The sequence below is a fragment of the Protopterus annectens genome, chromosome 6.part0 (assembly GCF_019279795.1).
Source record: "Protopterus annectens isolate FY-2018-M chromosome 6.part0, PAN1.0, whole genome shotgun sequence".
NCBI lineage: Eukaryota > Metazoa > Chordata > Ceratodontiformes > Protopteridae > Protopterus > Protopterus annectens.
In genome coordinates, this window is record NC_056737.1 from 872,289,023 (window position 1) to 872,310,732 (window position 21,710).

The following is a 21,710-nucleotide window of genomic DNA, read 5'->3' on the forward strand; positions in this document are numbered from 1 at the left end:
GAGCTCTAGGACTTTTTGAACCACATTTTTCCAACACATTGTGGATTTCCTGGAGAAGGATCTTTGAGGCAAGGAAAATGTACAGCTACTGCAGGACAGGGTATTTCCATCCTTTTTACACTTGGATAAAGTGTCCTTAACTTTGGGGCCAAACAAACACGTTCCATCAAAAGGGGCATTAACAAATGAAGACTTGAAGGGATCCGCAAAATCATATAAGCGCATCCAGGCATGCCTCCTTATAAAAACGCCAGAACCTGCTGCCCTTGAGGTTCCTTCAGCCGCATGTGAAACTAACCTTATGAAGGAATTGGAAATTGATTCCAGGGTAGCCAACTGAAAAGTGATAGATGCCCACACCTCATCAGAAATGGCTCCTGAAAGGGTATCAGAGTTCCTTAATCAGGTCTCTCTCTAACCTAGTGAAATGTGCCAAATAGTTCAGTGCCCTCTAGGCGAAGGCTGCTTTAGCATAGACATGTGTCCCAAATCTGTCCATCATTCGAGACTCCTTGTTCGGCAGATGGACAATGGAACTCTCTTTGGATAGTTCCTTCTAAGTGGCAGCTGCCATTACCATGGCATCAAGAGGCACACCTTTTGTCCAAAACTGTCTACCTTCTGGTGACGTCAAAATTGTCTGGCCTCCAGGGGATTGGCGTCCATGCCCGCTGAGACACCAAATCTACGAGGTCATTGACGAGCGGAGTCACCCAGGAGGCAGACAGGCCAGCACCGAACGCCTCCAGGAATACAGACTCCTCAGATGAAGGGTTGCTGGGCTTCCAGCCACCTCTCTGGTTCAGGATTTCAAGTACGTTTCCATCTGGACATCTTCAGGTGGTGACTGTGGGGACCCTTCACCTTCAAAGTCTATCTTCTGTGACTGACTTCTCGGGGGGGGGGGGGGGGGAGTCCAAGCGCTTCTCACTTGCATATTCTCTTCTCAGGGACCTTCTTAGTGTGATGGCTCTGGGGAAGTATCAGAACAGGTGGGAACACCCTGCTGGGCAGCCTGGGGTTCAGTACCAGCTGTCCCTGTGGGAAGGACAGATGAGGCTCCAAGCAAAGAGATGACAAGCCTGCAGGCAGGATCTGAGGCTGTCTCCATGACCTCAAAGGCAGATCCCCCCCCAGACAGAAAGAGGACCATAGATCTTTAAGCACAAGCTTTCAGACTGTAGTCCCTTCCCTGTTCCGAGGAGAACTCCCCAAAGGCCGAAGTCTGAGCTGAACTAACTCGTGCTGAGGCCCTCATGTGTAGAGATGTCTCTCAAAACTTCAGACCAAAATGACACACTCCAGACCAGACAGGGCAGCCCTGGCTCCAAGAGCCCTATGGATCCGAAGAGCTCAGAGTAAGCTTCAGATCTGAGAATAGAGACATTCTCGTATCAGATGCAGATGGACCTGGGCAAGTCAAATCCAAAAACTCCAAAACAGAGCAGGGAGTCACAGGAGGAACTTGCAAAGGTGAGGTAGAGGAAGGTCGGATCTCCTGACCCAGAGGGCTAGGAGCCTATAGGATGCTTGACATACTCTGTGCCAAGAGAATTTCCCTCACTAACCTCTCCACGTAATCTTCAGTAAGGCTTCTAGAAGAGCGAGTGGACACAACAGATGGGGATTTTGGCCTCTTCATAAAAGGAAGAGAGGACTGGGTCCACTAATGAGCATCTGGTTCTTGGGAGAATTAAAATGTCGGGTGTGGAATCCAAAGACTTGTGTCGGATCCAAAATACTCTGGTCTGAAGTTTCTTTAGTCATTTTTGGTTTCAGATCTGATGGTAGGGTTGGATCAGATAGGTCTTTTTGCTTCGATTTAGGATCAGAAGTTGAGGCTGGATAAGAGGAACTAAGTTTCTTCTTTTTAGAATGCAAAGAAGTGGTCGGATCCGATAAAAATCACTTCTTTGACTTGTCAGAATGTCTTGACAAAGCTGTAGTACTTGGTGAGGGGGAAAACTCTAGATAATACTGCACTAAAAGGAGGAGGACATAATCCCTTCAAAACAAGTTTATTTTTACATTCAACCACAGCCCGTGGGTTGAAAGCGACAGATGGCACAGTTTTCTTGCAAGTGAGGCAGGCCCAAACAGTACACACAGTGTGTGGGCATCCGAAAATGGAATTTTGTGCCCACACTTCACACATTTTTTAAACCTAGCAGGGCTTTTATCTTTGTTGGCCATAGTTCAAAGCTATAATGAAAGATACAGTACTAACAGGAGAAAAACAGCACTCTACCAAAAAACAAACTTTTTTTTCTATTAGAGAAATAGAAAAAATACCAACAGCAGCATACAAGAACTACAGTAAATGTAGCAAACAGAAAGAAATACTGACTACAGTATAGAGAGCTACACAAATACAATCAGGAAAGGGTAAGGAAGTACTAATGATAGCAAAAAATCAGCTAGATTTAAGAGAACACATATTTAGAGACTTAGAAAAAAAACTTTGAAGAAAGGGTATAATGAAAAGAAAAAACACTTAGCTGCTCGAGAAAAGCTAACAACCACCTTTTGCTTTCAAGTGGCAAACGAGATCTGAGGTAACTGGGGTTGCTGCATTATGAGTAAGGATCATAATCCTCATAATGCTCAAGAGTTTTCTGGTTGCCATGAGCTTTTGCAATGAGAATCGGATCCGAGGGATAGGATCCAAACCCATAGGTTGAAGACAGAATGAAAACTGACATTGGATAAATTTTTAAGTGAACTTAGCTGATGCAAGCCTGAGCAAAAAAAAACATGTCTGTACTTTATGAGTGGCAAACAATTTGGGGTAACGTTGGGGACAGGAAGGCATCATGGATAACAGCAGAACCTGAGCTATGGATCTTTAAAGTCTAAAGTAGCTAAAGTCATCTCAGAGGTTGGATACAAAGACCCAACTGTTGAGGGACAGATGCAAGAGACAGCAGATCTGTGTCACAAAATCTTCAATATTACTTAACAAAAAATATTTTCTATACAAAATACAGCAAAGCTAATAAAAACTACCTCTAAAATCTAAAGTTGCGAAAATATCATAAAGCACATTGCAAAATCTGACTACAGTCTTATTTAACTGAAAAACTCAAATAACTAAAACCATGGCCTCCAAACAAAAACAGAGTGTTATGCTGCCCAGGCTTGCTCTTCAAATCCTAAACAGCAAGTACTCTTAATACTTAACTTTAAGAGAGCACCACTGGCCAGTTAGTAATCCCAGAGGTCTAACTCACAAAACAGTTTTACTAAAGTTTTGAAAATCCTAAACTAAAGACCAATTTTAATTGAAGGCAGGAATTGCACAAACGCAACTGACCATTTGTTTAGGCAGTTCTTTGCAACAATAGCAAAAATGGCCAACTTTCACAAGTCTTTCAGCTTTTCCCGGTTAGAGATTGCCACAGCGGAACTCACGTCCACTAATGATTGGCAGTGGATTTTTACGGTGCCGAGTTGCCAGCCCAAAGCCCAACCTTCAAAGAAGGCACGCCCATTCACGCACGCACCTACCTGCATGTCTTTAATGTCACTCGACCACGGGGAGAACATGCAGACTCCACACAGAAGGCACACCAGCAGAGAATCTAACGGGAGAGCCTCTTGCTGTGAGGCGACAACGCTAACCGCTGCACCACCGCGGCATGCCAAAATGGCCAACTACAAGTATTTAAACATGGCTCATCGGTTTGTAGGTAGGTACTAGGCTGTTGGCCTATATAAGCCTAGCCAAAAGGATACCCTGGCTTTCGCCACCCAAGAAAATTATTTTCCTGTGCTCCTGTCAAGCAGAGCCACAGAAGTGATCCCGGGGTGAATTTCCCATCTCCCATCCAATCAAGATTTTTCTTGAAGAGTGCTAATGAGGAGCTTTGTTTGATATAGACAGGTAGTTTGTTCCAGAGTATGGGAAGTCTTTGGGTCAGGAATCTATCTATCCAGCATGTTCTGTTTATTGTGGTGACAAGGTTTAGGTCCTTAGAGCGTGTAGCTCGGAGGGATTGGGATTTCTTTAAATGGAACATGTCCAACAGCTCTGGGTTTCACATAGCTTTGTATGTTAGGCAGAGATTGCCTCTGAGCAGGCGATATGCAACGCAGTAAACCTGGAATTATTTTTAGACAGTTTGCGTAGGGCATCTGTTTGAGGCTGGTAATCCTCTTTGTGAGGCATTTCTGTGGCCTTTCCAGTTGTTGTAGATGTCTTGTGAGGTACATACCAAAAGGGGCGCTGTATTCTATAATGGGTTTAATGAGCGAAGAGTAGAGGGGAACAATGACCTCTTTTTTTCCTGGATGAGAAACCTTTTGTGATGAGGTGTGCCACATAGAAGGATTTCCTGACTACTGTGGCGATGTGATTATGAAATGAGAGACTACTGTCCACCTGTGTCCCAAGGTCTCTTATCACACTTTCGGTGTTAAGCAGACTACTGCCTATGTGGTAGTTCATGCGTACAGAGTTTTTACCAAAAGAGATGACAATGCACTTTTTGGCATTGAGCTTGAGGATATGGCTTTGACACCAGGCATCTGTCTCAGTGAGACCCTTTTGTAGGATGTCCACATCGTTAGGAGTTTCGATTATGGCTCCGTTTGCAGTCATCTGTGAACTTCATTAGCCAAAGACCTTCTGTGTAGTGAAGTAGCTACCAAGCTGTTTAATTTTCAGAAAAACATATGTCAAGGAAAATGTAATGGCTCCTGGCACGAGAAGCTGTGGGGCAAAACATTACAAAAATGCAGCATAGCTGTTAGAAAATTATTAACGCGTTCATGGAATAAGCAACAGTCAAAGGCATTTGCATGTTTAACAGAAATGTAAAAAAAGAGGTTTTGCAGATGATACTGAAGTGATGAGAGTTAATTCAATGAAGACAAGCGCCTCTTAAGTGCTAGGGCAAGAATGCAAGTCAGACTACTGGCAAGAAATGCTGTGATATTAAGAAAATTTTCAATTTTAACAAGACAGATGTTCAAGGAATAATAGTTCGCCTGAATACAGTTTCAAAGCAATGGGATACAAAGGAACTAAACAAAGATCTGTGCGTCCTTTAACATATTTTTCCGCTATGTTGAGCATTACATCAAAAGCGGATTAGTTTGGCATAATGATCAACGTCTTTACCTCAGACAGAAAGTACATAGTTTGATTTTGACTTTGGGTTATTGACTAGACTTAAAACGGCCCTTCAGTCAGTTAGTCTAGTGTTCACCTATGAAACAAACTGCTGACATGACCACAAAAGTAGTCCAGCATCCATTTTAAAAATGCAGCACCTTAACTAAGTGGACTTCGCCTACAGAACAGTAGGAACAGACATGACATTTACATTCAAGGAAGATCAGGACTACTGGTTCAGTCTCAAAGAATCAGGAAACAAGCCCTCACATTGCCACACAGTACTCCCCATATTTGTGAACTTGCAGTCATGAGTAGGGAATTGGACAGGAATTAAAAGAAGAAAAATCCTCTGATGCCTACCTGGATGCCTGCCATGCCATGGTAATTCTCCTGTCATATAAAGGGAATCAAATGTGCTACATTGGCTGCAGCAGTATTTTGAGTGGTGGTTGAAGGCTTATTGTGCCTGCTTATTTGAATTGTTTCTTTTTGACATTGGTGCACCCTGTTTGTTGTAGCATAGACTAGATTCAGACCTGCTGAATCTAGCTCTGTTTGTATAACCTGAGCACTTCACTAAGCCAACTTTTGCTGAAGACCATTCCCCCTACACCCTAGTGGCAGTTAGAACTCATCTGATTGAAGGTTGCTGTAACAAACCTCAGTTTTGAGCTTTTTTACTGGTTAACTTGTTTAAATCAGTTTGCTCTTGTTTGCTACTGTTATATTTAAGTGTGCATCTGTTCTCCTGGGTTAAATTGACCTAAACAGAGCTTAAATATCTTTAGCATAATCTGGTTTCAGGTTTTCTTGTATGCAAATCTGTTTGTGTGATTCCTGTTTCCTGTCATGCCATCTTGTGTTGGCTGAGGCCTGCCTGCACTTACTGAGAGTATGTGAATTGGCTGGAACTCGTCTGGAATAGTGTTTAGCTAAGAGCTCAGGCTCAAGGGTTGATTAAATTCCAGTATTTCTATTTTACTTTCAGTTTTGTGGTATTTAAATCCCGTGTTTGCACAGGTTTGTGCTTATTTACATGGTGCATACCACACTGCTGCACTGTTTTAACCCTTAGCGAGGTATCTCAGTTGCATTTGTTCCCTAATCAGCACTCCTGTATAAGTGAGGCCCTCCTTTACAGCTACTGTATTGATTTTATCCAGCCCTACTCACAACCTAGAGGTCCTCTCCTCAAATAGTACCCACTCTACTATCCCTGACCTCTTCCACAGATTCTGACAAACATGGACGGACAATTTCCTATGGTTTCTCCTGCTAGTCTGCTTGATATGGGCATCCTGAGACATTGTAACAGCTGCCACATGTAGAGGGACAACCCTCTGCTACTACCACCTAGGAACACAATCTGTGTGAGAGATGCAATTACATTAAGAATCTAGAATCCTTGCTGTCTCAGTCACAAGCCAGTACCATCTGGCATTGAGAAGGTTGCCTGTGCAAACACTACAAGCACCACACCTTTAACACCATCCACACCTGTACAACACAATCCTACACATGCGGAGGTTATCAACAAAAACATACCTAAACAAGAGAAACTTCCAAAGCAAACACACACATGCACATTACAACCCACAGCACCAAGCACCACACATGCTACACATGCTTGTGTCTCAAAGCCTCCAAGGCCCAGCCACAAACCCAACATACTAGTCATAGGAGAGACTATTGTGAGACACACAGATGTGCCCCTTACCAGGCTAGACAAGGAGAAAGTCACAAAGTTGCTTGGCAGGTGCTAGTATCAGTCAAATCACACATGCACTAAGTCTCTTAACAGGTACTGTTAAGACTCCATCATAGTCTATGTTGGTGTGAATGACGTACCTCTCTGGACTATATGAAAAGACACGATTGAGCTTGATGAATGTGTGTCCCAGGCAGGTATGTCCCTAGTCTTCAGCAGCATCCTACCATCACCCAGAATGAAGTCTCAATACAACAGAAAAAATGACTAGTAATTGGCTTCATTTCTGGTGTCATTTCAAGGGGATCCAGTACCGGACATTCTGGGAGGACATGACTGACAGACCACGATGCTTTGCCAGAGATGGCCTTCATCTGTTTCCCCTGGGCTTCAAGCTTCTGACAAAGGCTCTTGGCTCCTCCATAGTGCATTTTTAAGGCAAAGTCATGAACACAAAATTACTAGCAAGAAAAATTCTTCTAAATGAAATGTAAAGGTCATGCTGCTAAACGCTAGGGGTCATGGCATGAAACTGCACTCATTGCAAGCATTCCGCGCTTTGGAGGATGCTGACATTTGTGCAGTCACTGAAACCTGGTTCAAAGCTGCAGAGAGCACCCCAGCCTTACCAGGTTACTACTCATCCTACCATACTTCGACCCCAAATAGATGACTACAAAACCAAAGGTGGTGGAGTTTCAATATTTATCAAAGACCTACACACCTCCAGGTTGGTCAAGCAGTATGACACACAGGAGACGCTCCAAGTTCAGTTAACTGTTGACAAAACATCTATTCTTATAGTTACAGACCCCCAACCATGACTCAGGATGCCCACTCCACCTCTCTTGACTTGAGTCCATCAAGATTCAACCCTCTACCCTTATCCTGGGTGACTACTCACCATAGAGTGGACGACCTATTCTAGCCCAAACATGAACACCCAGAGATTCCTCGATTTCGTCAATGCCAATGCATTGGATCAGCTGGTCGACACCCCCATGAGAGGTGAAAATATCCTGGACTTGGTACTAACCAACATGAGTAGACACTAACACCCCTACAGTGTCATCCTCCTTGGTAAGATCCAAACATAAAGCAATCACTTTCAAAGTCACCATCTCCCCTGACACCCCCCACCCCCGTCAGGGTCAAACAAAAAAAAACTTTTCCAAAGCACAGTACAATCTCCTGAGAGCAGGTATAAGCAGCTTCACAGCCACCATCCCTTCAGCTGGAACTAGCACTAATGTCCAAGCCTACACCAAAAAACTGTATGAGCACCTACACAGTTGTATGGGCAGCAATACCAAACAGGAAAAAATCATCTTCCTCAAAGCAGAGTAAACCTGTCTCTGGTGGACAGCAGATATAAAACTCTATAATAAAAAGGAAAAAAATTGCTGTCCAGAACCAAGAAGGCACAGGTGCCAAGTTGGAAGCAATCTCCCCAAATAAGGTCACTTGTGAAATCCTCTAAGACTAACATCAAGTTCAAATTGTCTAAATTCACTAAGGACAATCACAAGCCCTCTTTGCATATGTCTGCAATCTCAAAGTAACACCCAAATCTGCTCTGAACTGTTGGTCAAGAACACCACACACAAACACTGTAGATATACCCAACCTGTTGGTAGACAGGTTCAGTGAAATTTTCACCCCTCTGCCCACCCCCCCCAATCAGTAAACCAGGACATGCCCAACACCTGCCCATCTCCCCTCATCACCAAGGAGCAGGTCTTTAATAACCACTCAAACGCAAAAAATAGTGTCTCCATGGGACCTGACAACATCCCTGGCTGCATCCTACACGAACTCAGGCATGAGCTCTCAAGCCCCATTAGGCACCCTATTCAACCACAGCCAGAGCACTGGCTTCATCCTAGCCAAATGGAGGACAGCCAGCGTCATCCCTCTACACAAAGGTGGAGCGTCTACTGACCCCGGCAATTAAAGGGTCATAAGCCAAACTAGACTGATCTGCAAGGCCATGGAATGCATTATAATGGACCTTATAAACAATGACACTTGCAACCTCCAAACGCTTGACCCTACACAGTTTGGTTTTGTGAAAGAGACTTCATGCCTGTTAAACTTGTTTGACTTCTTCAAAACAGTCACCAAAGGCATGGACGAGGGGAAGATGATGCACACCACCTACCTTGACCTAGCCAAAGCCTTTGACACTATTCCCCACTCCAGCATAATAGACAAAGTCTCCTGGCTAGGCATCAACCCATACATTATCAGATGGGTAGCTAACTGGCTCACTGATAGAACCCACTCAGTCAAAATAGGGGAAGCCACCTCTTGTGGTAGACCCGTAACGAGTGGTGTACCTAAAGGATAAGTCTTGGGGCCTCTACTGTTTAGGATATACTTTTCTGAGGTGCAAGCAAAAACCAGTGTCTGTAGCTGACCAAGTTTGCAGTTGACTGCAAACTGGGCACTATCTTAAATTCCCCTACTGATGTGAACATCTTCCAAGAGGGCCTTACCCAAACTGATGACTTGTGCTAGAAGTATGGCCTCAAACTGAATGCCAAGAAATGAATAATTATACCCTTTGGGGAAAATGGCATCCCCACTAATTATCACATTAATAACAACGTACTAAGCACACAATCAGTCTTGAGGGACTTGGGCACCCAGGATGTTAGCAATCTGATATTTGACTACCACGTTGCCTCCACTGTACGAAGGCTTTCTACATGGCCCACCTCATAAGTAAGGGTATTTCATCCAATACAAGGAGGTCATAACATCCTTGTACTCCTCCCTTATCAGACCTATTATGGAGTAAAATGCTCCCTTCGGCATGTACGTTGCCAAGCACATGCAGCAGTTGGAGACATCACAGAGGTTCCTGACCAGGAAAATCCAGGGTCTCAAACACCTCTCTTATACAGATAGGCTAAAAGCCCTGTCCCTCCCCTCAGTTTCATATAGACTGGTTAGAGGTGAATTGTGTCTGGCATACAAGGTCATCTCAGACCCAGCCTTGATGGAGTTGCTGCATATCTGCAAGTCAAACTCCACTCGTACAACCAGCAAACAAGGTGCCAACCTGGTCTGTGACATTAATAAAACTTGTTGGCAGGAGAGATGTGTAACTCAAAGACTCCCCCATCTGTGGGATAGACTCCCTCTCCATGTCAAGCAGAGTACCTCACTAGCCCTCTTTAAGAGGAACCTGGATGACTGGATGGGAAACAGAAAATACACCTCTGAGATCCCATCTGTGTCCCTGCTGGACAGGGAAACAGGTGCTGACTGTGGGAACATGGGCGAAATTCTTGGCTAGGCTTATAAGGGCCTCCGGGCCAATAGCCTACTATCATCCTATGAACCTATGACAAGCACTGAGACAAAAAAAATATCCTTATGTTCTGGGTTGTTTGACTTCTGAGAAACTAGTAAAGTAACGTCTTTCGGCTTTTCCCAGTTAGGGGTCGCCACAGCGGAACTCCGGTCTGCTAATGATTGGCAGTGGATTTTTACGGTGCCAAGTTGCCAGCCAGATGCCTAACCTTCAAAGGAGGCACACCCATTCACGCACGCACATACCTGCATGTCTTTGTATGTCACTTGACCATGGGGAGGACATGCAGACTCCACACAGAAGGCGCTCCTGCTGAGAATCGAACAGGAGAACCTCTTGCTGTGAGGCGACAATGCTAATCGCTGCACCACCGTGGACTACGACTTCTGAGAAACTAGTAACAGCTAAAATAATTCTACAGTTTAAAATCACAGTACATGTCTACATCAGTCATGCATCATGGATACAATGCACAACTACAACAATGACTTATGGGGTGATTATTCTGATTACAGGTTTAGGAAATTTGCCAAAGTAATAGCATTTAAAAATAAATCCTGATGTTGCACCAGTGACATCCTTTAAGAAAAATACCAGTAGCCCTCAGCACTAGGATACAGCAAAAAATAAACTGAATGAAGCACTCATGTCATGAAGATGCAATTGGAGCAACTGGAGCCTAAAGAATATCTGAGTGGTATAGTCAATGTTGTGAAAAGATTTGCATTTGAAATGATCCACAAGATCTAAACAGAAGCTTAGCAGTGGCATTATCCACTGTTTAGCACTGCTCTCAAGAATGCCAAATGCGGAGTTCTTTTCAAAACTGAAAGCAAACCGGCACTGGGTAGAGATAAAACATGCTCAAATTGTGCACATTTAACATTCCATTAAGAAGACACAGACTCCTCAATCTTCTGTCTGTTACTTCATCAGGACCAAAGGTGATCCAAAAAGGTGTTGTAAATGTAATGGGATATATTGTTGAGGTCAGAAGTAAGAAAAGCTCAACCAGAGTAATACAAATGCTGTACTAAGACACTACAATTTCAAGTTAAGTAGGTGCTTAACAGTAATACACCTGAAATACACTTGCAGTCTAATGCTATAGGATCTAAAACCTGAAATGAAAAAAAGAGAGCACGGAAGTTTGTGATTAACATGTCTAGATAACTATCCCTCTGAGACGTATGCTACTGTGATGTGGACCTTGGAAATGGAGTAATGAACAGGAAGACATCTGAAATGTATAAACTAGTTATAGAAGTACCAAGATTAAGATAGTAAGATGGTTTGTAATGTTAAATGCTTGCAACTAGGATTGTGTCGGTGTGGTTTGTTATCATTTATATAAATGTATGATTGCTCATGTTGTAAGTGATGGTTTAATAAAGTTTCTTGTTTAAAAAAAAAGGGTCATGAATTGAATAATTTATGTAATGTTTTTAGGTTATACGATATATAGTAATATATGATGCGTAATGTTTATTAATCTTAACTTGTTAATGCAGTTTGATTTATTTTATATAAATGTGAATGTGCCCATATCACAAGTGATAATTCAATAAAGGTATTAAAAACATTAAGATACTATGAGGTGAATAAGGCAAATGACTTGCAAGTAGATGCAACTCAGAATAAGAGAACTGTGATACTACAAAAAAAGCTGCTTATCCATCAACAGCATATACAAAGCAAGGAATACACATACACAAAAAATAGTGTATGGATGTGAGAACATCCATGAATATATCCATAGTACAGACGTTCAAGTAGAAAGAGATCAAAACCTCTTGCAAAGCACATTCAGAACGTCTTTATACTAGGCACGTACATTGAAAATGCAGTCAGTCAGAAGCAAGTTTTGAAAGTGAAATGCAGACCAAACAAATAAACACAGCATATGTTGAGTATAGCACATTTACTACAAATATGAAAACAATCACAAGAACTACAGATTTAAGTAATACCAAAAGGCTACAAATGAAAGATGAAAAGTAAGACTTTCAAAGATGTACTCGGTATCTTAAAAAGGTAGTTTGACTACTAAGGTATGTTTACACAGCAGTTTTGTTTTCTTGAAAGTAGTAGCTATAATGTGAAGGACCGTAGAAAATTATTTGGTAATCCTATTATTTCTGAAATCAAGTAGCATGTGATTTATTAGTTAAGCTGTGGCCACAAGGGTGAACCCTTTCAGCCGTTACGCCCAAAATGATAGTATTTCTGGAGTTAAGCTCTCGAAAATATGAGAAGGTTGCATATAATTATTTCTGTTAAGTTGCATGTAATGGAAAATAATTTCTTCACACACAATTAAGAATGAATTTTTTTAAAGAAATGGGGGGAGACAGACCCATGATTGACAATATATGATCTTTTAAACCAGATTTCTACTAACCAGAAGACATGAAAATAGCTGTAATTGATGTACTTTTGTGGTTAACGTAACCTGGTTAATAGTCGCCGCTTTCCTTTAATTTTTTTTGTTGGAATGAATTATCTGTTTTCCACTCTCAGTAATATGAGTGTGTTAGAAAAGGCTTTATATGCCAAAAGCAAGGTAGAAAAAGTACTAGTGCAGTGAAATGTGTTAAATGGACAGCTTAAACTGTAGCTCTTGACTAAAGGATGATACTTTACACATAGGGTTACCACATGTCCCACTTTGCGAGGGACAGTCCCTCTTTGGGCAGTTGTGTCCTGATAAAAAATCTTAAAAATGGCAAATGTCCTGAGATTTTAGGACAAAATTATTTCCTATATTTTATGTAATAGTTGCATAAAACAGTTATTCTGTATCTAAAATACCTAAATGCATTAAGAAACAGAATAAGCAACTAAAGTGCTACAAGAATAAGCTTTTATTTAGGCAAAAAAGTTAAGTTATATCCTTTGTACTGACCATGGGTATGTGTCAGCCTGTAAAATCTGATGTTTGTACTGAAAATGTCCCACTTTGGCCATTTGAAAAGGTGGCAACCCTATTTACACATTTTTTTTGCAGTGATTGTAAGTTTGCCTTTAAAATGGCTGCAAACACTGAGAAATGGCCATCAACTCAATATGGGCAGATTGTATTTTCTAAAACATCTGTAGCTGCTGCTTATCAGTAAATATAAACTTCATAAAAGGTCAAATGTCAGTTAATGCTAATTGAGATTTTTGTTTGCTGAGCACCTCTTGTAAGATTAAAAAGTTTAAACATCTTTATTAAATCACAGTTTACAATGACATAGGCACATATACATTAATACAAAGAAGCCATAGTGACATTTTCATTGTTTGCGCGTGTAAAAATGTTAATTTACTTAGGGTGGAAAGTTGGCATAATAGTTAGGGTGTTTACCTTACAGACACAAAGTGCAGTGTTTGATTCTTACATGAGGTGATTGGCTGGGCTTAAAATGGCTCACAAGGGCAGTTAGCCTAGTAGGCTAGTACTAATATATGAACCTATCTCAAAGGAGGAGGGAGAGTGCAATATGTAACTTTAGCTTAACATTAGGCTTTCTGAATTCCCGACAATAGTGCATTATTAAAGCATTTGTTTTTTGAGAAACTGGATTGATATGAAGTGATTCTCACCTATGAATGTTCATAGTATTTTTCTTTCTATTGCTGGAACTTTCATTTAAGAACTAGTGCACGTATTACAACTTATTGAGTGACATGTATATGACAACTCTGACTAGATGAACATTTGCCAGCAGGGTGTTAAAGGACAGGTATTGCCCACTGAAAAATGCTGCTGTGGAACTCGAACAGTTAAAAAGCTAATGTTTTGTTTTATCTCATTAAATAGTGCTTTGCTATTTACCAAGTTTAATATTTATAGCATTCAGTCTCTGGCATTACTGGCTTTAAATGAGAACGCTTCATCAGCTGTATTATTGAATGAAGCACAATTAAGCAGCAAAATCAGAGACAATAAGGGGTTTGGGGGGGAGGGGGGGCAATTTCATTAAAAGAACATATTTGAGGATGTATATTCACAACAAAGCCAGTGATAAAAGTTAACAATCCAGGCAGGAACTTCACAATCCAAGTAAGGTTCACACAGCAAATTTATTAAGTTAATAATCCAATATCACTCTAGCGCCTCGGCCAAACAGCCTTGTTGGAGTTAGTAAAACACAATCACTCACATTATTAAACACTAAAAACAATTACACCAATAAAAAAATTAACCAATAAAAATATATACCCAATTACAAAAGAGCTTTCCAGCTACATTCCCTATTCAAACCAGCAGGTGCCAGAATGCCGTATTTCAAAATAAAAAAACAATTTCCTTAAACAATAACTTATTTTTAACAGAGGCATTTTCAGCTATACAATGTTCCAATATACAACCTTTCAGGTCAGAATAACCCCCCCCATGAATGGCATTGAATGTCTGGTAAATGAAATTTGAAAGCTAGCGTTTCCTTTGCCTCCTCAGAAGCTACAAGCAGTATGGGGGAATCTGAGGGAGAGGAAAAGGCGTATCCCCCCTTTGCCGACACAACCACCTCATTATATGAAAAATAGCTTTCGGAGCAATAGAAAAAGTGAATACTATGGGAAGAAGAGAGAATGGTCAGAAGGTAACATAGATGGACAATACATTAGATATGACAATTTCAACAAAAGTTTAAAAGTAGTAGTTACTGAATATTGTGACGATTTTATTGTTAATTTATCAGGTGCTCAATGGTGAATTTTGCTGTAGATAATGTGTTTTCTGATTTTTTGAGAAATAAAGGTAGTATATTTTACTTTAAAAAAGAATAGAAAGCCCTACAGGAAATGGGTAAAAAAACAAGAACTAGTAATTAAGCCTTCAGATAAAAGCCACATAACAATGGTTTTACATTTCTCAGTATTTGAAAAAGTGTATGGACCACTTACACGAAAAAGTTTATATGATTTCTAGCCTTAGAGACTATTATAAAGCTATTAGGAATTTTCAGAAATTGTTTGAGACAGGATATAGGTTAGGGTATTTATCAAAGCAGGATGTTGAAGCAAAGTTTAAAGTGGGAAATTGTAGGTTGGCTAGACTTTACTGTCTACACAAAATTCAAAAGTTTAGTTTCCCGACCAGGACAACCTATAGTAGCAGTAGAAAAATATATTTTTTTTAATATAATAATGGTGTTATACTACATGCTTATTTAGTTAAATTTGCGGTTAAGTTGGATTCGTACATTAAAGATTCATTTGATTTCTTGGAAAAGATTAAGTCAATAATATGGGATAAAGATTGTTATTGGATTACTATTGATGTGAAAAGTTTATATACGAATTCTAGGCATTCTGTGTGCCTACAGGCCTTAAAGTTTTTCTTAGGTGATAGTCCGCTGGCTAATTATGTTATTGACTTAGCATATTTTAGTTTAGTTAATTTCTTTGAATTTAATCAAGCTATTTACCAGCAAGTTCAAGGTACAGTCATGGGGGCTCCGTTTACCCCATGTATGCAAATTTGGTTATGGGCCTTTTTGAAGTTGATTTTTTTTTTGTACAAATTACAATTTTTTTAAAGAAATTATGTAGTTTATTATTATAGATTTACTGATTTAATTTTTTTGTGTGGGGGTAAATTGTTGGTCAAGAATTTTGTGGATGATTTTGATAAGAATCATTTTGTTTTGAAATTTGATGGTTTGTAGAATGGAAATAGTTACATTTTTAGATGTAGTGCTAGAGGGCCATCTTAATGGTCATATAAGCACTAGAATTCATAGATAGTATGATGATGGAGGGCATTTTTTGGATGCCTGAAGTTGCCACCCACCACATTTTTTGAATGCTTTGCCATATGGGGAAATTTTACGACTGAGTAGGTTGCATAATGATGTAAAGGTCATGGAACAAGAAATTACTCTCACTTGCATTATGGTCAAACAGAAAGGTTATAGTGAGGAACTGATTAGGGACCTTGAGAAAGTGTTCAAAATGGAATACTTGCAAGGGAAGGGTAAGAATAGTGAAAGAAAAAATGTTGATATAAACTTAGTTACTTGTGGTCCTAGAGATGGTAGAAAAGTTTACTTTGTAACCATGTTCACTACAACTCAGGACATAGATATTAAGTATTTTTGGCCATTCCTTTTAAAAGGGAAAGGTCAGGTTAAGAATTTATGTAAAACACCATTAGTGCCCCTTAAGAAGGGACATAGTGTGAAAAATATAGTGGTCCATAGTAAATGTTGTGTACCAAAATTAGACTATGTTAATGATATTTAAATTTTGAGCACTTGGGTTTGTGGAGGTTGTTCTACATGTTCTTATGTGGTTAAATCTTTTAATATTAATAGTGTCCAATATAATCCAATAGAACATTCTACATGTAATACTAATGGAGTTGTGTATGCGTTAAGATGTTCCTGTGGACTTTTCTATGTAGGAGAAACTAAAATCTTTTAGGGTAAGACTACAGGGAACACATGAGACATTAAGAACAATAAGCATGAGAGCCCTTTGGCAGTTCACTATAATGCCATTCATGGGGGATTTATTCAGACCTGAATGGCTGTATATTGGAACATGTTATAGCTGAAAATGCCTCTGTTCTTAAAAATAAATGTGTTTATTTTGAAATATTGCACTGACACCTGCTGGTTTGCATAGGGAATGTAGCAGGAAAGCTCTTTTGCAATAAGTTATATTTTTTATTGGTTAATTATTTTACTGGTGTAATTGTTTTTAGTATTTAATAATGTGAGTTATTGTGTTTTACTAACTCCAAGAAGGTTATCTGGCTGAGCCACTAGAGTGATGTTGCACTGTTACCTTAATAAATTTGCTGCGTAAACTTTACTTGGACTGTGAAATTCCTGCCTGGATTGTTAAATTTTATTACTGGCTTTGTTGTGAATATTTACTTTGTTCTGGTTCTGTGGTTTGTTGCATATTTGAGGATGTGTTCACTCAAAGTGCAAGTGAGTTTGTGTGTGTGTACGTACTTGTTTATACATGCATGTGTGTATGTCTTTCTGTGCTTCTGAATGTCTGAGTTATCTGTAAATGTTTCTGAATATATGTATGCATGTACGCGCCTGTGTGTGTGTGAGAATGATGGTATCCTACAATTCTACTGCAGTGGGCGGGGTCACAATTATGTATGCAAATTTTACATTAATCAGAGTACAGATTTTTGTCCAGTTGTGCCTATTTTTCTTGGGCCTTTGTCCTGATATTTGATGTTTCCAGGTTGACAGGTATGGTTAGACATGCAGAGAATGAACATCCATTTATGAAAAGCAACTTATCTGTGTCTTACCGTTGGATCTCGAGTAGAAAGAAAGATGACAAATGATGGTGACAAGTCAATATCTTGATCACCAAGTGTAATAAGGACTCTGCCTCCAGTCCTACGAACTTCTCTGTTTAGTACTGGATTCAAAATTGGATCATAGCTCTCTACATCCTAAAAACATAGAAACAAGAATAGGATTTTGAAGTGTGAAATGTAATTCTGGATGGCTTTCAATACAGTAACCGCTTCACTGTGAAACACTAACCTGTACCAGCAAGGGGTTACCAAATCTGAGAGCACTTTCCAAATTCTTTCTGAATGCATCATCAAGGAAACTTGTTCTAGTAATTTTACGATCCTTGTACTCATTCATGATAAATTCTGTAGCCTGGCCAGATGGATCAATAATCAGTGGATATCTGCAAACAGAAAAAAGTAATTTTACAAATCACACCACCACATGCATTTTACATGACGTAATAAAGCGTTTGCGCCAATGAGAAATGAGGGGCATACAGTACTGCCTAATACTTAAGTTACCCTTGTAAGACGAATCCTTACCTGCAATTCAAAACAAAAGCAACTCATTTACGCAGTCTGTAATCTCACCTCTAAAACATGATATAATGTTCAAACTGAAGTCATACATATGTTGCTGTAAAACATTCTGCTTCCGATTCAAATGCAACAAGTTAGTTAAAACAGAACATTCCCAGTAAGTTGGCATGGATATCTGATTGTCTGTTCATTCTACATGGTAAAGAAATGCCACTTTAGGCTGTACTAGCACTTAAAACAATATATACAAAACAACGAAAATTCCATGACTAAATTAACAATGCTTTTTCAACCTAAAGCTGACCTTATTGTGGAGTGCAGCACTAAAGACTGGAGTGGTGAAGTGACAAGTTCCAACCCAAGCCTCTGCCTTTGATTTCCTTAATTTTGCACCTACATAACATGGAAGTCATCAATTTAGACAATATTCCTAGATCACATTTTTATTACAGGTATATCAATCTGAAAAGTTCAATAAGTTAACAAATGAGTAAGTGATTAAAGGAGAAGCCACTCTCATATGTGCAACTGCCCTGTGGTGGGACTTGGTCACAAAAAGTGCACTACTCTTCAAGTGCTGACATGCTACACTAATAGTAATGGATTCACAGTCCTTCACAAATGGCATTCTATATTTTTTTGTAAATTTATATGCATCATTTAAGTTTAAAAAGCTACTGCTAGTCATCAATTTATTCAAAGAAATAACATTTCATACACTCCTCCCTTCTGAAAGTTCTAGTAATTATGTTAAACTCAGCTGAAAGAAACTTCCTGATGGACTACCTCTAAAAGGACTTATTCACTCACTCACCAAACCTGCATTCTCTAAATCAGTCCAATAATTAAGCACCAAAACTACTTTTGCAAGGAGAGGATGACTTATCTTACCAGAAAAAGACAACTCCATACAACTCATATAAAATATGACTGATAGTGTCACTGTAAATAAAGCAAATGAACTTTGTGAACAGTCTCAAGCTCATCACTCAAGAAAAGCACATAGATAAACCAGCTACTAAGCTGAAAAACAGTTCAGGACAGTGGGGCAGCAACAATGTAGATAAAGTGCATCTGAAACTTAGCAAGGGCTCCAAGGAACTGTGGGGCAAAGGTGTGAAGAACAAAACGAAGGACAGGATTTGAAAACGGCTATATGATGGAAATATGTGGTTGCCACACAGTAGATCTTGTTTAACACTGTAGTGTCAGTCATGGACTTTTTCAGAGGTGGAAGGTGTCCTTCTCCACAAAGGTCTGCAGTATTTACGCTGTGTAAAGATCAGTAGGCTGAACATAATGTGAAAAAGAGCAAAATTATGCACTCTACAGGTAAGTTCACCGAAAAATGCACACAAGCACAAGGGACCATAAGCAACACAAAGGAGTGTGTGTGTGTGTGTGTGTGTGTGTGTGTGTGTGTGTGTGTGTGTGTGTGTGTGTGTGTGTGCGTGGGGGGGGGGGGTAATCTCCCCAAGGTTAATAATGTTATGCAATCCAAAACAGTACAAGTGAAGGTCAAAGGATGCATATCATTAGAAAATTCCAGACATTTTAAGGCTACTTGCATATTCTATAATACTGGTACATCCAAATTAAGATTAGTGTGCTGTTTACAGTTGTAAAGAGAGATTAAGATGATAAACTGCATACAACTCCAAAGCAAAAAAGCAAGGGGAGAAAAATGAAGGGGTAATGGCAAGCTGAAAAACTGAATTTGGCATGTGGCTCCTTTTCCATTAAAGAATCATCCAGATATCTGACTTGGTTTTGAACAGGGAAGTATCAGTTCTCATGACCTAATCAGATGCACATTATCACAATCTTCTTCGAAGGATGAAAAATAACCTTCCATAAGAGGAGAAGTCTCATGTTTATTCTTCACAAAATGCATACTAACTTGTAACTTCTTCACACAAGTCAAATAAAATGTCTATAATACGTTTATGTTAAAAGCAAAATGAAAAATAGATGCATGATTATGCAAAATGTATCTTAATTACAGTTTCTTAAATAGTAGCTTTATAAGCGTCTTAGATTGTATCCTCCCTGCACTGACAGCTGAAAAAGTGCTGAAGGAGTTAAGGGATGTTGTGTTTAAAAAGTGTCAGGTATCCGTGGAAAACAGATGAACAGTATGCGCCAGGGAGCCTTGTCAGGCTGGAGGATGCCTTTGCAAGGATGTCTGTGAGACGGCATGCAATGGTACCAAACGTTAAAGTTGCAAGGCAATAAATCTTAAGCACAGCTTTTTTTGAAAGGCATTTTGCCAAGTGTTCACATGAGGTTCTAAGCAAGGTTCATGAGGATGTAAAATATTTTAAAAATGTATTATGTTACAAAGTTCTGCATACATGAAATTGATAAGAAAAAGTACATAAATGAAGTATTTTCTGTTATTCTTTGAGACTGATCTGAAAATTTTAGTAGGCAGTCTTCCAGGGCTGCTTTAGGAATAAACAAGTACTTTTGCACATCTTGAAGCATTATTCTTGACTCGAGACTAAAACGTAAAACTATTTATGAACTTTAACATCTCTTAATCATACCTGTCATCTTCTCCAGCCAGCATCATCTGTATTGGTAGCCAAGGGGTATTCCCCCCCCCAAGAAGAAAACTGAAGCAAGTAACATATTAAGTGCTTTTCTGGCTGCCATGTAATTTACAGAAGGAAAAACACACTCTGGCTTCTCTGTTCCTTCAAAGATACTTCGGAAGTGAGAAGCATGGTAAAAATAAATCTTAAACGTTTTGAAGGTGTGGATGTTCAAAACCTGCTACAGACTGTACTGAAACAAATGACTAAAAGGTCCATTAGCTACTAACAGTCCTGAAAAGATAAAAGGAGAGGTCCCTCTGGAAGACAAGATGGGAGGGGGATAACTAAAATATGATTTTGAGTGGGTGAAGGACAGTACAGTTGTGTAAATGTACCATATGTACTATGCTCATAGTGTTTCACTGTTACAGTAATATCTCCTTGGGAGGATTCCCAGAGCTAAAGAGATGGATGAAGGTGATTAAAACTAGGAGAAAAAAGAAAGCCCTGCAGGACTAAAGAGAAAACAATCGCTAAGAGGATGCCACATGCAGTGTTAAGTAAAGGTATGGACTGAAGACAATATGGCAGCTGCCAGAATTTCTTAGGTGGGTACTCTTGAAAGCAGCAGTGCTGGCAAGTGAATTCTTAAGTGCAGTGGCACCTCCTTATTGTGGTATATTTAACAGAAAGTAAAACAGTTGGAGAAATTACAAATGGTCTGTGTACTAATAGGTTTACTTAGTTTACTAGGTGCAAAAGCCACATGAAATTGGCCTGACTGGAAATTTGAGGTCTGTCCAAATGACATCCAAGCTGCCTGTGAACATTTAGGAAGTGTAACATTTTTTCTACTGTTTTTGGAGAGTTTGGAAAAAAGGCAATGAGATGAATTATTTGATTTAAGGAGAGTTCAGTAACTACCTTGGGCATAAAGGTGGGATTAGCCCTTAGGGAAACCCTGTCAGAATGAAAACTGTACATATTACAGCCTGCAGTTCTGATACTCTGAGCAAAAGTGACAGTCACTGAGAATGCAGTTTTTCAAGTTAATAATCTGATATCTGCTGTGCTTGCACTTTCAAAGGGAGTTAGAGTGAGCTTCTCCAGAACAAAACTGAGGTCCCAGGAAGGAACAGAAGTGTTCCTGTTTGGCCTAAGTCAAATAGGTTCATAGGTAGATACTAGGCTATCTGCCCTAGGGCATTTTTAAGCCT

The 21,710-nt window shown here is 39.7% G+C and overlaps 1 protein-coding gene across 1 annotated transcript in view; it reads right to left on the reverse strand.

The window, feature by feature from the left end:
- Nucleotides 1-21,710, reverse strand: part of DYNC1H1 (dynein cytoplasmic 1 heavy chain 1) — a 3,754,902-nt gene that overhangs the window by 774,482 nt on the left and 2,958,710 nt on the right. The window contains exons 69-70 of the mRNA XM_044073590.1: nucleotides 17,661-17,814; nucleotides 17,420-17,566 (exon numbers count right to left, since the gene is read on the reverse strand). Of these exons, the coding sequence (XP_043929525.1) occupies nucleotides 17,420-17,566; nucleotides 17,661-17,814 (301 nt within the window). The remainder of the gene's footprint in view (nucleotides 1-17,419; nucleotides 17,567-17,660; nucleotides 17,815-21,710) is intronic.